The 21114-nt window shown below is 45.0% G+C and overlaps 1 protein-coding gene across 2 annotated transcripts in view; it reads right to left on the reverse strand.

The window, feature by feature from the left end:
- The window catches only part of CDH13 (cadherin 13), a 1113397-nt gene that overhangs the window by 926666 nt on the left and 165617 nt on the right, over positions 1-21114 (reverse strand). Inside the window, exon 1 of one of the 2 annotated variants that reach the window (XM_010967669.3) lies at positions 6316-6598. The exons of the other annotated variant lie outside the window; for it this stretch is intronic. Within the exon in view, the coding sequence (XP_010965971.2) occupies positions 6316-6360 (45 nt within the window). The 5' untranslated portion in view covers positions 6361-6598. Of the gene's footprint in view, positions 1-6315; positions 6599-21114 lie in introns of those variants that run through there. 2 annotated transcript variants of the gene reach the window in all.

A 21114-nucleotide genomic window follows, 5' to 3' on the forward strand; every position in this document is an offset into this window, starting at 1 on the left:
CATCTCCTGCAGCACATGAAAAAGCAGGTCCCTGCCATCCCCGGAGGAAAGAGACTTTGGCCGCATTAGGCAGGAATGGAGGCTGCCACAGTTCTTGCAGGATCCCCAGGCTCCTCCAGAGGCTGAGCTCACTTCCTGGCCCTGCCCAGGCATGTGGCAGGGCTGCTCTCAGCTGAGCAGCTGCTGCCTTCCACCCTAGCCCAGCCTGCACTCAGCTGGGAGACACAGAGGCTTTGTGCTTTTGTAGCGATTGGGTGACACTCTCTGGGGCCTTTGAAATGAGACATGACATGTTAAAACGTGCTTATTGCTAATGCTAATTTTCAGGAATTTGACTTCTGCTGGCAACTGACAAAAGAAAAACACTTTTTTTGGATATATGTACGTAGTTATATTTGCCCTGATCTTTGGGGTCTGTAACTACTGAAAACAATAGTTATCTGAGGCTTACCTGCTAGTATTGGATGAATGGACAGATTATTCTAGCATTTATGGAGCCAGAGAACATTAATTGTAGCATTAGCACTGTGTGTAGACTGTGGTGGGTGTTAACTGTTAAAAACAGTTATAAAAATATCACACAAACTCCAGTGTATAAAAGTATTCTAGACACCAAAGCTCTGGTGCTAACATTACCCTGAAGTTATAAATGCTCAGATGTTACTCAGCGCTCCCAGAGTCCTCCACAGGACTAAGGCCAATAAGGTACTGTGATATTCTGATGATACACATACTGTGGGTGAGCAACACTGCTGGAATGGCAACACCTAGGGTGTCACTGTACTCCAAGGGTAGTGATGTCCTTGGTGTAATGCTCTGTAGAGTGCACTAGGGCCTACCTATCAATTATCCAGTGGTCTCAGAGCCCCTTGGCTGCTGACACACAACAATGTTTTAGATGTTCAACACTCGGGAACCAGCACTCAGAATGACTCAAAGCTGCAGTGTGTCACTTCTCTGGGTGTAATGATTCCCCATGAAACAATGACTGAGTGTTATGCTGTTCTGGGTATCCCTAGTTACCCAGTGGCATTGATAGTAATACCATTCTCAGGGAGGAGGCATGGTCCTCTAGATCATGTTCTTCCAAAGTTCACATCCATAAAATTCAATCAGAGTGACCAAAAAGAAGCTAGTCTCTTCCTTTTCAAATAGCCTATCACTGAAAAACTGACTACATCAATTTGATCAAGTCTCAAAATTTGCAAAACCAGAAGTTCCCAACGTAAATGCCTATAGGGGCAAGTAGGTAAAATAAGTAAGTACAGTGCTCTGGGTGAATAGGAGGGAGTCGTGGTGATTGTGGCAAACTTCAGAGGCATGTCCTGCCTAAAGTGGGCAATAACGACTCAACTCCAGGGAAGTGTAGCCATGTGGGAATATGGCTGTAGGATTGCCTGACCTTCTGACATTATAAGAAATGCAAGAAACCTTTTTTTTTTTTTTAATGTACAATATCCTATTTTCAAAACATGGGCCAAACAAGATACATCCATGAGCTACATTTATCCTGTGGCTGCTACTTTGCAACCTCTGCCCAAAACTAAAGTTGCAGAAGTCAGGATGGATGGGCTTCCCCACCACTGAGAAGATATCTTGAGGTTCAATCTGCTAAGCCAAAGAGTAACCCATTCACCTCCATGAGCCCTGACTCAGTCTGCATTTCCAGTTTGAAATGTCATTGCTTCTCCCCTCTAGCTTGCCCTTAGTTCCTTCTATCAGTAGAGAAATAAATCACTTTCTACCCTCACCCTAGAATAAAACCACTACTTTGGGTCTGGTGAAGGTGCAAGGGATCCTACAATCCAGCCATTCATCATTTGTGCAGTCTGCTCAGAGAGAAAGACCCAGATCTGGGGTCCCCAGGTAGCTGCAGAGGAGATAGGCTGCAGGGAATTGTATTGGCAGCAACCTCAGGAGGGTCAGATTCTCCCAGGCATGTGGGCACCTTGCCGACAGCTAAGTGAAAACAATGCCAAAACCAGTGGTCATTTGATTTGATTCTGCCCAACTGATTATTGTAATTGGATGACAGGCTGATATTTCCCTCTACTTTTCAACTCATGTTGGAGGGCGAGTGGATCTGGCTAATGATTTGCTCTTCTGGGTAGTTACCTAATGGGGAAGATTATCTCCTTCCACAGGCAGAACTGTTCACGCTGTTTGGCTAGCTAAAGAGTAAAACCAGGTCCAACCTAAGTCAAATGCCGGGAAACTTTAGAACTTCCTCTCATTTCATACTGCATTGTCTACAAGGGTCTTTGGAATGTTCCCTGCTCTCATACTCAGTGGGAATACATAGTTGAAGAAAAGAACAGAAGCAACTGCAATAGGGAAAAAAGGAGGAAAGATACTCAGTGCAAAATGACAGGACTTCTCATTAGGGGAGCTTGTAGAAAATAACTGACAATAAGGAGAGTACTTTAGTTTGATTTTGACAGAGCTTCTACATTGAAGTTCTTTAAAATATGAGCTGTAGATTTAGAATTTTGTAATGCTGTGGATGGAGCCCTCTTCTGGAGAAATTTTTCAACAGGTATTAAAACAGATCAAAACATACAGAAATGAACACATACACAAGCACAACACAGAAATATGAAATATTGTTGGCTGTTGTTACTTAGATGTGAATTGAATCCATAGTTTGTCCTTTTCTTTACCTTCCACTAAACAGAAATTAACTGGACTCCTCAAGGAACTTTCTTTCTGGAAGGAGGGAAAGAAAGAAAGATATTCACAAGAACCCAGTTATACTTTTACCTAAACAGTGAACTTCCGACTGAGACTCAATATACACAACCAAATGCTGGTAATTTTAGATAATGCAGTTATTGGGTACATTGGTTTATTGGGCTATTTCACTGAAACACATAGAAGGAAACAGATTTTATTTAATGGGAAGCCCAAAGGCTAAAGATAGAAAAGGAGAGAAGGGAGGGAGGCAGAGTAGGAGATATTAGCTAAGATGACTGTTGGGGCTTTTAATATAGACTGTGGCATTGCATAAGTTCCAGATCACATATTCAGCCTTGCAGTTTATTAAATCTCTTTGGGGATATGCTAAAAAGTTGTTCAGACACATGAACTCTAGCACTTTGTGATTCCTTCCACCACTTACATCTCTGTTTCTCCAGTGCTTTTAAAATCTTACAGGCTGTCCCACGTTGAACCCATCTCAGAGCAGGAGATGCCCTCTGCAACCCTCAAAGTCTTTCCTCCTTATCAGAAGGTTCTGCAAATAACCACTGCCCTTAAAAATATAAGATATGAAGTTGCAGGGGCACTAGACAACACTGATTCTCATTTAAAATCTTGAAAATCAAGATTCTGACTCCAAGAAAGACCTCCACATTTTAAATCAACATCTCAGAATTCTGTGGAACATTTTTAGTCACTCCTAAGTGACTGTTCTCCAAACCTGAACCACTCCCTAAAAACCTAATTCTTAGGGGATTACTCATTCATTGTTAGAAATTTTGGCTAGATGTGATTACCAAATTAGGTGGGTGGGTGGGGGAATCATATTTACCGTGGAATTCCTAACTCATGCCTCTCTTGATTTGTTTCACATTCATTATTTATCATAGCCAAGTTCCAGAGGCCACTTCTGGGACAGCCTTTCCCAAAATGCCCCAGGGGAGAAGGAGAAGTGACTGTTTCTCTGCTTTGTGAGCTTCCAGCCATTGTTGCTTAGAATTCCTCTTCCTCCTTCCAAAATGGCTAAACCAGCCCCCTAGCCAATAAACTTACAGAGATTGATGGCTTCCAAAGCTGGACCCAGCGTATCACAACTGCGGTGGAAAAACACACACATACTTGCCTGAACACCACTAAGGCTAAATGACTAATTTGCTTTATTACGGTGTTTTTCCCCTTCTTCTGTTTTCTCTCTGCTGCAGGAAAGTTTTGTTTTTGCTTGTTGACTCAAAGGCACCAAGACTCTCTCCACTTTTCGCTGTGGCACACAGAGCTCTGCACTTGAACCTCTTGCCAGTTAACTGATCTGCACCAAAATGATTTCCCTGCAAGGTGCTATTGCTACCAGGATATCAATTACTGTCCTAATGTGGACATTTGCTCTGATTATGAATAACAATCTGAGAGAGAAATAAGCCTCTCAGGGCAGGCAATGCAATTCACAGTAAAACCTCTGCTCTCTGATCCTAAAGAAACCGAGAGAGCAGACAGCCTTCAGGAGTTACCTATGCCAGTCAGGCCCTGGGTGAGGAGACACACCAGTTGCTTTGCAAAAGGCATCACCTAAGACTCTAGTGCATAGGGACTGCTGGGTGCTATCATGTGGTCTCTTTTACTCAAAGGAAGACAAAACTTTGGGCAAACCCTGAAACCCAAACAGGTCAAAACATGCCCGTGGAGAAAAGGATTGTAAAGTCCTTGGTAAGGCTGTGGTAAGTGCTCCCCAACACAGAAGGCTCCAGAGTGCTAGGCCTTGTGCCAGATGTATCACCTAGGACATCCTGTTGAATGTCCTCCAATCTGCCTAGCAATCCTAGGAAAGTGATAAAATTACAGTGGAGAATGTGGAAACTCAGAGAGGTTAAGAAAGTTACCCAGGTGGTACCACTAGGATATGGCAGAGAGGATCTGTCTGAATCAGAAGCGTGCTCTGAACCACTGCTAAATCAGGAGAGCGAGAGAGAGAGAGAGAGAGATACACAAACACACATATACTCCACTGCAGAGAAAGAGTTCAGAAAGTCTGGAAAACTGGTTCACAGACAGGTTTAGGATTTGTGGCAGGACTTAAAGCTACAGGGACCCCAAGAGAATCAGCTCAAAGCCCTAGTAGAAGAGGAATATAACTGGGCAGTCCTGAATGGGGGCTGTATATCCAGGAAAGAAGGAAGTCATGAGTTGGGGAAGGTGGGGGCTGTTCAGCAATCAGGTACCTTACTCTGCCTCCAGGCACCACCATCCACCCCCACCTCCCACTGTGAGTCATCATGGTCACTGCTTGCTGGAACATTGACCCATTTCCAAAGTCTAACCCCAACACTGATACGGCAGTGGTCTCCCCTCAGAAGGCTGTACTACATCTCTGCATCCCAGCCAGCCCTTGCCTCTCCCTCCCTCTCACCGCACCCACACACTGACACATGTGCCTCATCCCCTGGCATCCAGGAGTCCTGGCCAGGAATTCAACACCCATTCCCAGCACCCCAAGGCACTCCCTGTCTCCTTCCCTCTTCCCTGCCTGGTCTTTCCTTGATCTCACCCATGCACTTGTAGGCTGCCAGCTCGTGCCAAGTCCCACAGACTGCCAGGGGGGCCTGGAGGGGACTGGGTCACAGCGCTGTCAGAAACCACAGGCCCCTGAGCAGGGCTGAGCGTGTCCCTCAGCTGCCAGTCAGCACCTCCAGTCTGGCCTCCTCAGAGTACTGCTTTCCTGCACACAAACTTCCCGAGATCTCCGAGATTCAGAGGTGGTTGCTGGAGAACCCCGTCTGCATCGCCCCCTCTACCACGTCGCCAACCCTTCCCTTGCGCCTCAGCGCTCCAAGGGTTAACAGGCAGCTGCAGGGCCCGGGTGGGCAAGGCTTGAACTTTTCTCCGCGCTCCGCGCCCGACTGGGAAGGCAGGAGAGGCGGCAGTCAGGACTCAGGGTCGGAGCTCCAGCGGGCTAGACAAAGGGGGCGCGGGGGGCTGGGGCCTGCTCCCGGGCTGGGGGGCGCGCTCAGGCGCTTCTGGGCCCGAGGTCAAGGAGGGAATGGACCCCGATGCGGGCACTGCCGGCTCCTTTGAGCGACAGCGGCAGCCGGGCTGCAGCTCTCAGCTGGCCGGAGGCGCCTTCTAGCGCGCCGCTGGTCTGGGCTAGGGGGCCCGGGCGCCCCGGGAAGTCGGCGGTGCCAGGCCGGCCTCACCAGCCCGGCAGCCCGCAATCCCGACCCGAGCTGCGCTTCCCCCTTTTGGCTCTGGGTTGGGGAAAACCACGACTCCTTGGAGTCGCCTCCAACTGAGTCTTTCTCTAATGCATGAGCCTACGGAGGCGGCGAATCAAAGTTACCCCACTTGATGTAGGCGAGAATGTCGCCCCTGCTTGCACAAGAAAGGACTCGGGAGCTCTCTCCTCCTCCACTGAACGTACACACATACACACTGGCAAGCCGGAGTGGGAAACCAGGGCCCCCGTAGGATTTCAGGGGCTGGGAATGACCTCCCTTGTGAGCCCCGAGCTGCCTTCGTCGCCGCACCCAGAGTCCCCCGACCCCCAAAAGCCCCCTCGCCCAGCCCGCGGCAGGCGATCAGAATGCAGAAACGGGTCGCAGGGCGCGCCCAGCAGCCCCTCTTCCCTACCTGGGACAGAAGAACGCACAGGACAAGCGGAGTTGTCGGCTGCATTTTGCCCGACTAGAAGCGCCCGGCGGCGTTTTCATTCATGCACGCGGCTGCACTGAGCATATTTTCCGTGGGAGCCAGGCTTTGAGGAGAGGCTCTGCCTCGCCAGCCAGCCAACTTCCCAAATAGATCAGCGGCAGCATCACGAAAGCATTGGGTAGAGGCTGATGACCAGGACCAATGGCTTTACAAGAAGGATTCCTTCATAAAGCTCCCTCGTTTTGCATGGCAGATACGGCGGCGAGCACCTCGCACAGAGCGAGTCCCTCCGAGGAGGCAGCCAGTTTGCTTTTTTGGACTGTTGGGGCCCAGCCCCACAAATCACGCCAGCTGGTGCCACTTTTCCAGAGAATGCAATTGCACTGGGAACTGTCGGCCACTTCCAGCCCAGTGCAAAAAATTCTCTGTATTAAAATGTTAATAAGATCCACTTTATTTCCAATAAATCAAATAAAATGACCCCAACAGTTCCAGCCCTTTCTATGCCTGGAAATACTTGGTGGTGGATTTTTTTTTCCTTTTTCTTTTTTTTTTCCCCCCAATGTGGCCCAGTCATGATGGTGTTTGGTGTTTCCCTACCATCTCACAAATCACAAAGACGCGATCAATTCTAGCTTACAGAAAAAAATCCATCAAGGGGCAATAGATTTTATTAACTGCTCAGGTGAGAGTCTGACTGGCTGCCTACTCCACAAATGTGCATCAGGCACCAAAGTTGACACTGATTTGAGGAAACTTTTTTTCCCTCTATCTGGATGTGTTCTTTCAGAAGCTTCTAGCTGCCTCCAGAGATTGGAAAGAGTAGTACCCACTGCTCAAGAAATTTTATAAATGGGGTGCTATGGGAGTGAAGTAAGAGGGAGATCTATGTCTAACTTTTCCAGGAGGAATTTAAGAATATGCAGTAAAGACCTTATTTTGTCATTTCCATGCAGCCTCCTTAAAAAAAAACAAAAAAGATTTAAGGTGTTTTATAATAAAGGACAGTTGTTCAATGGAATTTATGCAACCAAAATAAAAAATCTGGGTCAGGAAAAAAAAATCAGAAAACTGAAATGCTAAATCTGAGCTTCCTGGTGGCCAAAGCAATAAGAGAAACATGTAAATTACAGAGTTCTTGCAGATACATGTATACATACATATATCTTCTGACATAATTTCCTGGGTGCTAAATACTAGAATAAATGTATAATGTGACATCTAAAAGCAGGACACTGAGCAATGGGCCATGCTGAGATTCAAAGGATTGAGCTGTATTCCCAGCATCTGGCATAGGGTTTGGAATATATAGACAGTCATTTGTGTGTGTGAAATAAATGTTTGGACTTAATCAAGAAGTAGCAGAGGGTGGAGTAGGGCAAAAAATCTGGAGCCACGTTGCTTAAGCTTAACCCCCAGCTCTGCCGCTGACTAGTAAATTGCTCACTCTCTCTGCCTTTGTTTGTCCACTAGTTAAGTGAAAATATAAACTCTACTGAACTCATGAGGTTAGGGTTAGAAAAATAATCACTCAATAAATGTAAACTGATGTACTTTTTAAAATCTTTCGTTGTCAGAAGTTCGGTCAAAAGGTCAGCTCATGTGGTCCCAAGGTCACTGATGAAGATGCAATGCCGTCTTACCACCTGGCTCCATTAGCCAGTGCTGGCCCAACAGATGGCAATGTTGGCCAAACAGCCCCCAGAAGAGTCCAGGAAAGATGGATGCTCTTCTTCCAGTCTCTTCAGCTTTCCACTGTCCTCTTGCCTAGGTAGGCATCTACCCCTGAGCCTCTGAGAAGTGCAGTCACAGTATTTGACAGATGATCTGATTGTCCCAGCTTGGAAACCATGTGTGTGGAGACCCACACCCATGTTCCCCACCAGTAAGAGTAAAATAGGATACTTTGGAATCAAACAGGCTTCAGATCAAGGCATTCTGAAATACCCTAAATTTTCTCCATTCCAGGGCAGGAGCCCTCTTGTCAATCAGGGGCCAAATGAGCTGAGCCCGTGGATTCAGCAGACAGAAAGACAAAGAGAGCAGAGCAGAGCTCAGAAGATGATCAATCATGATAAGGGGGAGAGAGGGCAAAAACAGATGATGTTCTAGTCACTTTTCCATGGGCAGTCACTCAGGCCAGGAAGCACTGAATGGCAGTGTGTGCCTAAGGCTGCCTTGTCCAAAGTACAGAGCTGTATAATTGAATTTTACAGTTCTTCTGGCCCTTTCTGTGGTCTCCCCATCCCATCCTCCTTACTGCTGTTCATTAAATAGGTCCAGTTTTCCTCCTTTCTTGGCACAGGACAGGGCTGTACTTGCTGGCCCATCTGTGGTCCCCATGAGGCCAAGTAAGTAGTTCTAGCCAATGAGCTGTGAGCAACAGTGACAGGTGTCACTTCAAGGCTGGAGCATTTAATCACCAGTGTGAGAAGGGTTGGTGTCCCTGGAATAGGTGCTCAGATAGAGGTTTGTGCAAGTCACTTACTGGGGAGTTTTCTCAAGAGCAGCCACTGCAAGAGGAAGGGAAACTAGTCCAGCAGAGGGAGAAGTAGAAGACTTCGTAATTGCAGCAGAGGCCTCAGCCAATTCCAGCAGAGCTCTGAGGCAAGAGTTGCCCTTTAGAGATGAGCCTAATAGAGTCAAGGGGCCGTGCCTGAGTGGCCCCCTGAGGGCCAGCTGTTGGCTGTTCCTCCAAGGAGGGGAATAATCTTTGGTGAGGTAGCTCAGTTCAGCCAAGGGCACTACTCCAATCTGCCCTCAGCTTTGTCATCTCTACATAAAACTAACATGTGACTCATAGCAGGTAACCAAAGCCTGTGATTCCCAGGCTGCAGATGACCTCGTGCATCTGATGGTACCAGGGAAGATGGCTGTAGATTTGCCTGACTGAAATCCTGCTCACTCTTTTTCCAGCCAGGACCTGCACAGACATTCACCAAGGTCCTGGGCTTTCGTCCTGAGCTGTTCTACCAGCAGGCAGAGTGGCTCCAGTCAGCTTACCTGATTTCAGGTGTCCAAAGAGCCAGTTTCTGTTCCTTCCTACCTTAGTCTTCACAGGTTGGACTTTTGGGCCCAGGGGGAGTTAACTTCAAGAGGCTTATTAGGCCTTGAGGCTTACTTCTAGAAACCCATGAAGGCTAGGAAGGCTGGGAAAAGATTTGTCTATAAAATGAGGCCTAAATTGGGATCTCTAGAATTCACTTATATTGGGCAAGTTGCTTTTACACCTCAAGCATCAGTTTCTCCATCAACAAAATGGGAGTAATAACATAACACTCCAAGGATTATCATAAAAACTGATGTCATTTTCCCCCTTTATCCCCTACTCCCCTCTACTCTCAGAAAATGTGCATTTTGTCAATAACATATCAGGTTTTGTTCAACAAAGACAAGAGAAAAACCATTTCACTCCAATGATAGAAGACTTCTGAAGAAGAAATCCATTTTTGTTTATTTGTTTTGCCTTGTTTTCCCTTCAGCTCCCTAATGAGGGTCTTTGGCAGATGGACTGATTGATGGTGGCAAGTAAATATTGAAACTGAAAACCACCCCCTACTTATCCCCACTCTATCTCCTCCCACCCTAGCCCCCACCAATCCCTGACTGCTTTTGCAGCTGTGGGCTCCCCAGAAGCTGTGTCTGCACTGAGCCACATTCCAGGTTCACACTCCTTTTCCAGGCACATCATCCTGGCTTTGGAGCTGATGAAATCATCCAACAGTCAGCGGCTGTCTCCTGAGGTGCCAGGGAGTGAGACTGTTTCCTTTCATTGACTGACATGGTTGAAGACATTACTGAGTGTGTGGAGGTGGCCGTGTGGGTGAGTGCAGTGTTTGTGGTTATGTGAACAAGCACATGGTGTATGTATATGGAAAGGGGGTAACTGGTGTATCATCCAGCAGAGATAATTTATTCAAATTTTGGCACCCTCTGAAAGTGCTGCTGTGATGAGGTATTTGAATAGAACAGTGACAAACCAGATAGATGCCCTTACGAGACACGACAGTTATCATGTATGCCAGGATCCCTCGATAACTGGGGTATGGGATATACTTGGACAGCAGGGAGGGAAACTCACCCTACATAGCCTTACAACATAGCACAATGCTGAAGCTATACCCCTCCCAATGGGATAGGCTGGTAAAAATATCCAGGTTGATGACAATAAACCATCCCATAACACTTGGCCACCCAGAAGGAGCATCCCTAATTACTCTTGAGCCATGAATCTGCTTTATGTTTCTTCGGAGCCCTTTACGTTACTTGACCTTACACTACTAGTGGTCACTTGTATTATTGTCTCAATTATTCATTCCAACCTGTACCTTACCTTTTATACCTTGACTTTGGCTTTGGACACACAAACTTCGTTTGGCCAGTGGAATGAGGCAGAGTGATGGGGTGCCAGCTATAAGCCCAGGCCCCAAGAGGCCCTGTGCATTTCAGCCAGCTCTGGCCAGGGCCTTTACCAGTGTTTTCAAGGGAACATTCACAGGCTAGCTCACTGGTCACAGGAGGAGAGATGAGCACCCCCTGGACCCAGAGATGCTTGAGCAAGCCCAGCAGAGTCCTGTCCAGATTATCTGACCCAGGGTTATTTGAACTAAAACTAAATAATTGCTTTAAATTTAGGGGTGGTATGTTATGCAGCAATAACTAACCAATAATTACATTTGCTTGTTTGTTGTCTGTATATCCCTGTGGAATATAAGTTCTATGTCTGTCTTTTTGCTGCTGTGTGCTCAACTTCTGGAATAGCGTCCGGCATACAGTCGGTCCTCAGACGCTCATGCTGAGAAGATAAATTAAATGACTTCTGTATTGAAAATATTGATGCTGATATGAACCCCCTTACATGTACTGCCCTACCAGAAAGACTTCCTGATGGTGACAGTTCAATCCTCCCATGTGGAAAACATCCTCTGACTTTGACAGTCTCCCCTCCCGTGGCCATCTAATTCAGCCTATGACAAGGCTAGGTCTTCTTATGATAGTCTATACCAGCATTAGACAAAGTAAGGAACATTTCACAGAGACTAGTGTGAACAAGTGAGGTGTCTGGGTTCTTCGGTGAAGGACATGTAGGCTGTGACATCCTTCTGAATTTCTGCAATGTGTAAAGAGCCCAGGCATCTAAGAATAAGATAGAAAATACTCCTTTGGTTTTTGAGATACTATACTAATAGAGAATCCTTTGTGAATATGTTTAATACAATCATGACTTCAACACTAGCACAGAGGTAGAATGGGGAGTGACTTTTAAGCCATCTCAGTTTAATTGGCCTAACTGTCTAGGACTTCGGTCCCCCATGGTAGCAAAATTGGGCATTCAGACACCAATTTTATCCTAAGAAGTAGAAGTTGTTAAAACCCCCCTCTAGGTGTCTCCCTTACCCAAAATTAGTGACTGGGGTTATTTCTACACAGAGAATCATCTCAGCATCAATATGGTAAAGCAGTGCTTTTCAAAGTGTGGCCCTTAGACCAGCAGGATCAGCATCACCTGGAAACTTGTTAGAAATGAAAATTCTCAGGTCTTAACCAAGACCTACTGAATCAGAAACTTGGGATTAGGGTTCAGCAATCTCTGTTTTACAAGCTTTTCATATGCATAGTTTGAGAACCACTAGAGAATTCTCCACTACTCACTAACATATATTCATTCACTCATTCAAGAAATACCACAAAGCGCATTAGCCACTGAGCTAGGCAACAGAGGGAGAAATGAAAAGGTATGTTTTGTGTGCCTCAGAAAATATGACTCACAGAGAGGAAGACATCATTCTATTACAATGTGCTGCAGGAGATGCTGAGAGAGTCAAAGAAGCCAGAGCTATGGGGGAGCAGGATGCCTTTAAGAAGAGGCAAGGGCTCCACCGTGGTTGATTTCCTTTGTATGTCAAAACTATCACAGATCTCTGCTTGACAGAGTTGTACTTTTTGTATCTGTTGATGAGCAACTAAATAATAGCAAAAGGCAGCTGAATTCAACACCTCCCTCTACCTTAATTTGAAGTTTATTCTTTACAATCTTACCTAGGTAAAGTTGCAAATGGCAGTGTCTGGGGGAGATGGTGAGCATTATTTATAGTTGACAGATAATGCTTAGTGAGCATTTAGTAAGATGCCTTCCAATGACAGTCTAGTCCCCATGCCTCCAGTCCCCACCTGTCTGTGGCCCCAAGCAGGGAACTGCCAGAGTAAGGGAGAAATAAGGAAGAGGAGACACTTCGGGGAGGGGCTGATGACCAGAGGGAAGGCAGAAGACAAGTCTGGGCAGTTTTGGGGACAGATTAGAATCAGCTTACACTTCAACATCTGGAGGTTGAGCTCTGTCATACTGGCAAAGGGGAATCATCCAAACTGCTTAGACAGAAAGTTCAATAGCTCATTTACATTTTAGGACTATGACTCTGGCCACATTGGAGATGAATTGCATCGAGTGCCATAACTAAGGAAGAGAGACTTCTGTGAAGACCATTGTACAGAATATATAAAAGATAAGAGCCAGAATTCTTTTTCTTAGATTTCTAACCAGTGAGTGGTGTGGGAATATTACATGGCCATCTTTCCTGCTGCCTGGCACATAAAAGAACCTTCTATAATAACAGATAAATTAAATATACTTATTAAATTACAGGAGATTACCTTTGAACTACAATTCTTCACCCTACCCAGTATCTAATTCATGTCCCATTAGTGGTGGAGTAAACTTCCTCCCCTTTGACTTTGGGCTTGATCATTTGGCTTGCTTCAGCTAACAGAATGAGGTGATGGTGACAGTGTGCAGTTCCGATTCTAGGTATTAAGAGCTCTACTGTGTTCTGTTTGCTCTCTTACACCTCTGCCATCTCCATGAAAAGAACATGCCCTGGCTATCCAACTGGCCCAAGGAGGATGAGAAACAGGCAAAGCTGAGCCATCCCCACCCATCCTCAGATCTGCAGTGAGAAGCAGAGTCTAGCTTAGATTAGCCAAACTCCAACCAACCAATGGATCCAAAGGAATTAATGCTTACTGTTGCATGCCACAGACACTGTTGTGGCTGTTTATTATCCAGCAACAGCTGACTAATACATAAATGAACCCCCTTCTTGGGACTATGAATAGTTCAGGGCATGGGCTGAAAGTTGAATACTTAAATATAGCATACACGTTTACATGGGTATGACCAATGTTTATTGTTTACTACAAATTCAAGCCCTTAATACTTTCTCTACTCATCACAGTCCTCTCCTCCCACCCACCTAATCCAAGCCAGCTGTCTCCTTGCAAATCCCTATGTTCCTTTTTGAATATTTACTGCAAAGTTACCGAACCTGTTTCTTGTTGTTTTTCTTATGCTACCATAATTGTGAGGCCATCACTTAAGAATTACTTGAGAAAATTTATTTACAATGCCAGGCAGATCCATGAATGTTTGTAGTGGATAAATTTATTTACAATGTAACCCAAATCAGCCAATGCCTCTAGTAGATAAAATTATGCTGCTCCTATAGAAAGAAGCCCACCCAGTTAATGGTTTCTCTAGTCTTTCATGAATAAACCAAGGTCAGGGCCACCATAATGAGTTGAGGAAAGTCAATCTGCAGAAGCAAGTTATGCACAGAAAATTACATTTTAATGATACTGTATGTGTGGCAGCTGCCAGAATTTAACCAAAGGAAAGTCAGAAAAGGCAAATTCGAGACTCTTTCATTTCTTAAGCTGAGTTTTATGGAGTTAAAATGGATGATGTGTAATTTCCATGGGTCAGGTATGACCTATCTCTTTCTCTCCCTGGATACCCCTCACCCACACACTGTCTGGCACTGAGTAGACATTCAGCAGACATGAGTGGGGTGCATCAGTAAAAGAGTGCAGGTACACAGGAGAGGTCCTGTTTAGCCTTATATGTCTGCTGTCTATAATACTTACATTTATTACAGTTGAAAAAAAAAAAAAACTACCAAACAATACACCTCTACTTTCAGCATCCATCTTCTCCAGCAGTGGTTCTCAAATTGTTGTCCTACTGTGCACCGCCATTCAGTCTCAACACTCCACATGGAAATTTTATGTATCTACTGTTTCTATTGCATAAAACTCAAACGTAAGAATGTCTTGAATCATAAAATTCTCTCCTAACACATGACGGAAAAGGGAAACTGGCCAGAGCCTTTGAGGCCTTGCAAAGCTCTCTCCTGCCTCCCTCTTCAAATTCATGCCATTTCTCCTTGCCCTTGCTCACTAGGCTCGGCTCTTCTGTCAGTCATCAAGCATGCCAAGCTTCTCCCTACACACAGGCCTTTGCACATTCCAGTCACTCTGTCTGGAATGCTCATTCCTCTACTTCCAGGTCACTCATCCTCCCAGAATCTGTTTATATGTCACTGCTTCAGAGGAGAAGCCATCCCTTATCAGTTGATTCTTTATTAGCTCATTTCCTTATTTGTTTCTTTCATGGCAATTGTCATCGTTTGTCACTATTTTATTTATTGTTCACTTCTTTCTGTTTGTTTCCCTCACTAGAATTTAAGTTTCATGATGGCAACTAAATATCTGTTATTGATCATTGTACTCTAGGACCTAACCATGCCTGGTCCATGACAGGCACTCAATAACCTTTTTTTCTTTTTAAAGAAATGAATGAACAGGTGATCTTATGGCCAATGAGAGTAGATGGACCAGCGGGTCTCTAGATGCATTCATGTTGTTAGGAATACCAAGTAGTAGTCCAATGGCTGATGACTACAGGACACCACCAGGGAATCAGTGTTCAAAAATATGTCAGGATTAAGAGTGCACACTTCAAAGCCTTCTGTTGTGTAAAACATAAGACCAAGGGTCCAGGGGCCCTGTGTGAACCAACTAAACAATAGTCTATTCTCTTTGCCAAGACTAAACTCATTTGAGCCTCAGGGCATGCCCTAGGGGAACTGAGGACCCAGCATTCCCAAGGTGAATCAGGGAAGGCTGAGGTGAGCCAGGGCACACCTGAGCAAGACATGGTAGAATATTTTCAACACTATTTTCTCTTACTTGACAGGTCAGGAATTCATCTAAAGCCCTTTCAAACTGCCAGGTTCTTGTTCATGTAATGAATCTATTGATTCACTCTTTGTACCCAGGAGACTCTGAAGACCACAGAATGTCAAAAGGAAAGACAAAGAATTCTCGTTCCTTGTCGTGGAGCCTTATGGGTGAAGAGGCAGGTCTTGACATATTCCCAGAGGATGCTCCTGACCCAGTTATTATTCTTTGGGGGTGAAATGGTTACTTATTTCAGGACTTACCTACTTTATTGCTTTCAGCTAACATGCCTCCTATGCCCCAAAATTGTTCCTCTCTTGACAAAGAAAGTAGAATAGGACAACTATTTATTCATTTCTTTGTTCATTCATTCATTCAACAATAGTGTTGATAAGAAGCAGCAATATATAGTAAACAAACAAAAAAAGGGGTATTTTTCTGGAATCAAGCTAAGTGCTTAATCTCTAGATTGCCAGACTCCTCCAACTCCCCAGTTGACTTTCACATTGTTAGCAGAGGAATTTTTAATTAAAGCAATTAGTATCAAGTATCTACTATGAGCTAGGCATTATTTTACTTAGCAGTGAATAACAGCAACTTTGTTCCTGGCTTTTGTTCCTGAATCTGTTCTTGGTATATGAATAAAATCTTCAACGGCTCCCCACTGCCTTTAATTCCAAATCCCAAACTTGGCATTCAGTGTCATACATAAAGATACTATATGCCTGCTCTGCTTTATTTTCCCCAGCAAAGCTCAAGCCCCAGCCATACAGGACATTCTACCATTCACCCCACCTCATAGAAAGCTATTTCATTCAACAAGACTTTTGCATGCGCTGCTTTCTTGGATTTCTCTTGTGCAGGCCTAAGTCTAATTGGTGGGTCATAGCTCATCATTAAGGACCAACCACCTCAAATGCCACTTACTCCAGGAAGTTGCCCCTGATCCACACAGGCTGAGTTAAATGCACTTAGAACATGTCATTATTAATTTTCTGGAATCCCTCTCTGGAATATCAGCTGCTTAAGGTAAGGAACCAAGTCTTATTTTCATCTGCATCCTTAATAAGCCCAGTGCCAAACACAACACACACAGGGCTTCAAAATAACATCTATGCATTGATAAATGCATGCATGATAAATAATCATGAGAATTGCAGTATTCATTAAGTGCCAGGCACTTTTCCAAGTATTTCATACTCATGTTTTTCTCAATGAAGCCTAACCAGCTCCATATAAAATATGATCATCCCCTTTTATTGGTGACCAATGACAGACAAACCAGCGCTGGGGGCAGAGGAGAAAGCACTGAACTGGGAGTCCAAGCACCTGAGTCCTGAGCCAGTCTCCACAGCCTAATTGTGCCTTGGCAGAGAACAGATCTGCATTCTCGAAGCCTCAGTTTCCTTTCTTGTTAATAAGCACAGCCTTTGGAGTCAGACAGCCACTCTGTCACTCGCTAGAACAGGCTTAGGCGAGCTACTTAACTCATCACCACTGAGCACTTGCCATCTGCCAAGGTCTGAGCTGTGTGGTGGGAGTAACTGCAGAGATAAAAATAACATTAATTGAGAATTGTTTTATTTAAAATTTTACTGTTTTATTATTTATTTTTATTATCTATTTGAAGTATTATTTCATTTTAATTTAATTATTTATTATAATTATAATTAATTAATAGCTAACTTTCACTGATAATAGTGACAGTTCACTAGTCTAAGCACTTTTTATGTGTCAGATTATTTAACACGACAATTTTGAGAGGCTGGTTCTATTTCTAGCTCCACTTTGAAATGAATAAACTGAGGCATAAATTAGTGGACAAAGGGCTTGAACCTGGACCCCTCAACTATAGAACACAAACTCTCGACCAGCTCGCCATCTGCCTCTCTTTGTATGTTAACGAAAAGACAGACCCTGCAAGTTCTCGCCTAGCAAAACTGCTAACTCCTCTTTGAGTCTCAGATGCCTCTTAAGAAAAAAGGGCTGCTAACAGTTTCTCCATCACAGATTGTTGTACAAATTAAATGACTTGACTCATGTAAAACACCTACTGACCTCTGTATGAGTGGGTTGGACTGGCTGTTTCACAGCTCATCCCTTCCAATCCTCAAGTTCTATGGAATCAGCCAGAACTCAAGAACCCCATATGCCACCCAGCACTTTGAGAAGGAGGAGAGAGTGGCCATCAAGAGTTTGGAGTCAGTTTGCAATCTGCCCCAGGGGCAGAGCTGGGCATCTGCACAGTTTATGGGACTGTCCACTGAGCTACAGTTTCTAAATATTTCAGTCTCAGCCAATTCTGTCACATCTAAGGACTGAGTGTACATGAACAGCAGTAACCTATCACAAGATGGTAAAATTCTCTCTGATTCCAGGGAGCCTCCACCAAAGAGCTGTGGCTCTAGGACTTGGCCACATGGTTTCCCTGCCCTCAAGGTGGACAGAATCAAAGAACCAGATTGTACAGGCTTGGTTAAATTCCCTCATCTGGCTTGGTTAAATTCCCTCATCTCTCATAGATTCCTCACCTTGCTCAGAAACTTTGGTGGGCACCCGGGTGTCTCAGAGGAGGAAGTACACCATATAAAGCAATGATGTCACTGACAGGCACTTATCCTGGGCATCTTACAGATACCACGCTCCTCAGTCCTCAGAAAGCTGATACCACTATTATTGTCATAAAACATCACCACTATGCTCACAATATCTGAAAGGTTGGGTGGGTAGCCCATTATCACTCAGAGCTAATCAAGAACACAATTAGAGTCCACAGGATAATAACTCATTCATTCTTTCATTTACCCATTCATTCACTCAATCATTATGAAGTATCGATTGTGTCCCTTTCCTGCACTGTTCCAGGAAAGAGCTGGGAGTACAGTCATGAACAAAACAGACAAAAACCCCAGACTTTCAAGGCACTTGAGTTCTAGTGGAGTGGGCAGAGGGTAGGTAGGTAATAAACAACATAAAATCTGTGAGATAAGATCAAATGGTGGCAAGTGTTCTGGCAGGAAAGGAGGAGACAGCCATGGAAAGAGACTGAAAATTCCATAACTGCTAATGTTTATTTCATGATTACTCTGTGCTGGGTGTTATTCTAAGTATTTTGCATGTATGCACTCTCTGAATCCTTCCAGCCACCCTAGGAGGTAAGTCCTATTGTTAGGATCTTATTAGAGGTGAAACGAGAAGGAGAGGTTAGAGGCCTTACATACCCAGGGGAAGAGCCAGAACTTGACCCCTAGTAATCTCGTTTAAGTTACTCCCTTAGCTAATCAAGGTATGCAGCAGCCTAAGTTTAGGACAGCTGTCTAGACTCCTTTGGACGCATGTTTGGAAGGCACCTTCTCTTTGTTTCTGCTCCCTTCTTCCTTTCCCCTGCCCTTCTTTTTCCCTTCCTCCTCCCCACCCCATGTCCTGCGGAGCTGCCCTGCCCTTGTACCTTCACCATCAGAGTGAGATGCTTACAAACCAATTTCCTCTTGCAGCTGTTGACTTCTCAGGCTGTGACTAGGTGGGGTGAGAGGCTAGAAGGCCCCTCTCCACCAGGACTAAGAATGAGGGTAGATGGAGAGGGTTAGAAAGGGTAGGAGAGGCAGAGAATCCCACCCTGCCCCCATCCCCATTTTCCAGATGAAGAAAACTGACTGCAAAAAAGTAACTGAAGGAGCTGAGCTGCGATGTGACTATTTGACCCTAAAGCTCTTAACCACTAGACTTCACTATTCATTTCAAAGAGCAAGTCTATGCCAGGCAGAAAATAGATGTTTAATTCAACACTGACTTGAAGAACAAAGGGACAGATGGATTAGGGACTATAAGGTGCAAAGAAATGGGCAGATGTGCACAGGCTCTCCAGCAGGCGCATGAAAGTGCAGCAAGGACCAGCACAGTCTGGTTGGAAAGCAGCTTTGGAAATGTCCAGGACCAAACAGTCCTCACAAATATGGCTGTAAATACAAGTCTGCAGTCTTCTAGCCAGGCACACCTAACCTTGTTTTTCAACTGCAGTTTTATAATGGTCTCTTGCAGACTTTTTTCCTTTTATAGACAAGGACAAGTGTGTTGAGGGGACATAATTTGGGAGAGGCACCTGGTCAACCTGAGACCGGCACCCAGGGAGGGAAGAAGGCGCCCTTGGGAGAAGTAGAAATGCACGGCTGATGGGAGAGGGAATTGTGCTGCTAATCCCTCACACCGTGACTTTACCAGCTTCTAATCACCTAATAGCAGGGCATGTAATTGGCAGAAAAGATTGCCCTGCCCTTTACACACGTGTCTGCAATTACTTTTCAAACTGGGGCGATAAGTGGCATGATTGGTTTCCTTGTGCAGGCGCAGCCGCTTCTTGGAGACAGGGGCCTTTCTCCTGAAGCTGTGGTCAGCGCTGCAGGTCACAGGCGGATCAGCCCCTGGCAAACGTGCATCTTCCACCACTGAGGAATAAATCCTCAACTCTGCTAGTGTCTGACCTCACCTGCTGCCTCTCTGTTGTGCACACTGTGCTTTACACAAGACTCCTCACTGTGCTCCATCACCCTGGCTTGTTCTTGTCTCTGTGTTTACGTTTGCCACACCTCTGCCTGTATCTTCTCCTGCTTTTTTTAGATCTGGTCTCACAGGGCACCTCCTCAAAGAAGCCCTCCATGAATACCTTTATTTAAAATACCTCTCTTCTACTCCTTAGCCCCAGGTCACACCTCTCATTCCTGTTCTCCTTTGTATCACATACCACAGTAGGATGCCATGTCTTGCCTGTGTCTGTTTACTCGTTTACTGTCTGTTTCCTAACTGGGATGGAAACTCTATGAGAGAGGCCTTTGACTTTATCATCCCTGCATCCTCAGTGCCCAGTAGGAAGCCTGTGATGGCGCGAGCACGCAACAAATATCAGCAGTGGGTGGATCCGGCACTGCAAACACTCCATGCGCCACGCCATGAGGTGTGTGCTGTACGAGTACAATGAAGGGGATTTGAGCAAAGGTTGAGGGCCTGCCCTCTGGAGACCCATGGGCCTGGGTTTGTATCCCAGTTCTGTCATTTAGAAGTTCAGATCCTCTTGTACCAACCTGAGCCCCAGTTTCATCATCAATAAATTGGAAATAGTAGCTCTCTCACTCCACTGTTGCTTGAATTAAATGACACAATGCTGGTACAGCGCATTATCCTGCAGCTGGCATACAGACGATTATAGCTATTCAATAAATACTAATAGATACTGGTATTTCTATTCATTCAATGAGGAGGAAAAGAGAAAGGGACACACATGTTAGCTGAACATCTGCTGTGGGGCTTGTATCCTGCTAGGTGATTCTACCTCCTGAACTTGTTCCCCACAGAAATCTTCTGAAATAGGCAGAGCTATCCCTGGTTTCTAGATGAGGAAACAGAGTCACCTTAAAACCAATGGCTTGTCCAGCATCACCTAGTTCCTAAGTGACAGATCCAGACCTCAAAGCCAGGTTCATCACACCTGCTTTTTTATTATACCAGGGTGCTTCTCTTGAAAATAAAACCAGATCACAGGAAACAAACAGGACATTGACACAAGCAGCCCTGGAGCACAGAAAATTTAATTTGAGACTCAGTTTAAATTCTCCCAAGTCCTTCTCCATGACAGTTCCAATAGAGAAGGATTACCCTTGGGTAGTGTTGCCAGATAAAATACAGGATGCCAAGTTAAATTTGCATTTCAGATAAACAACAAATAATGTTTTAGTATATCACAATTATTGCATACTTAATTTTCTCTCCCTC

Source organism: Camelus bactrianus, chromosome 9, assembly GCF_048773025.1.
Source record: "Camelus bactrianus isolate YW-2024 breed Bactrian camel chromosome 9, ASM4877302v1, whole genome shotgun sequence".
Lineage (NCBI taxonomy): Eukaryota > Metazoa > Chordata > Mammalia > Artiodactyla > Camelidae > Camelus > Camelus bactrianus.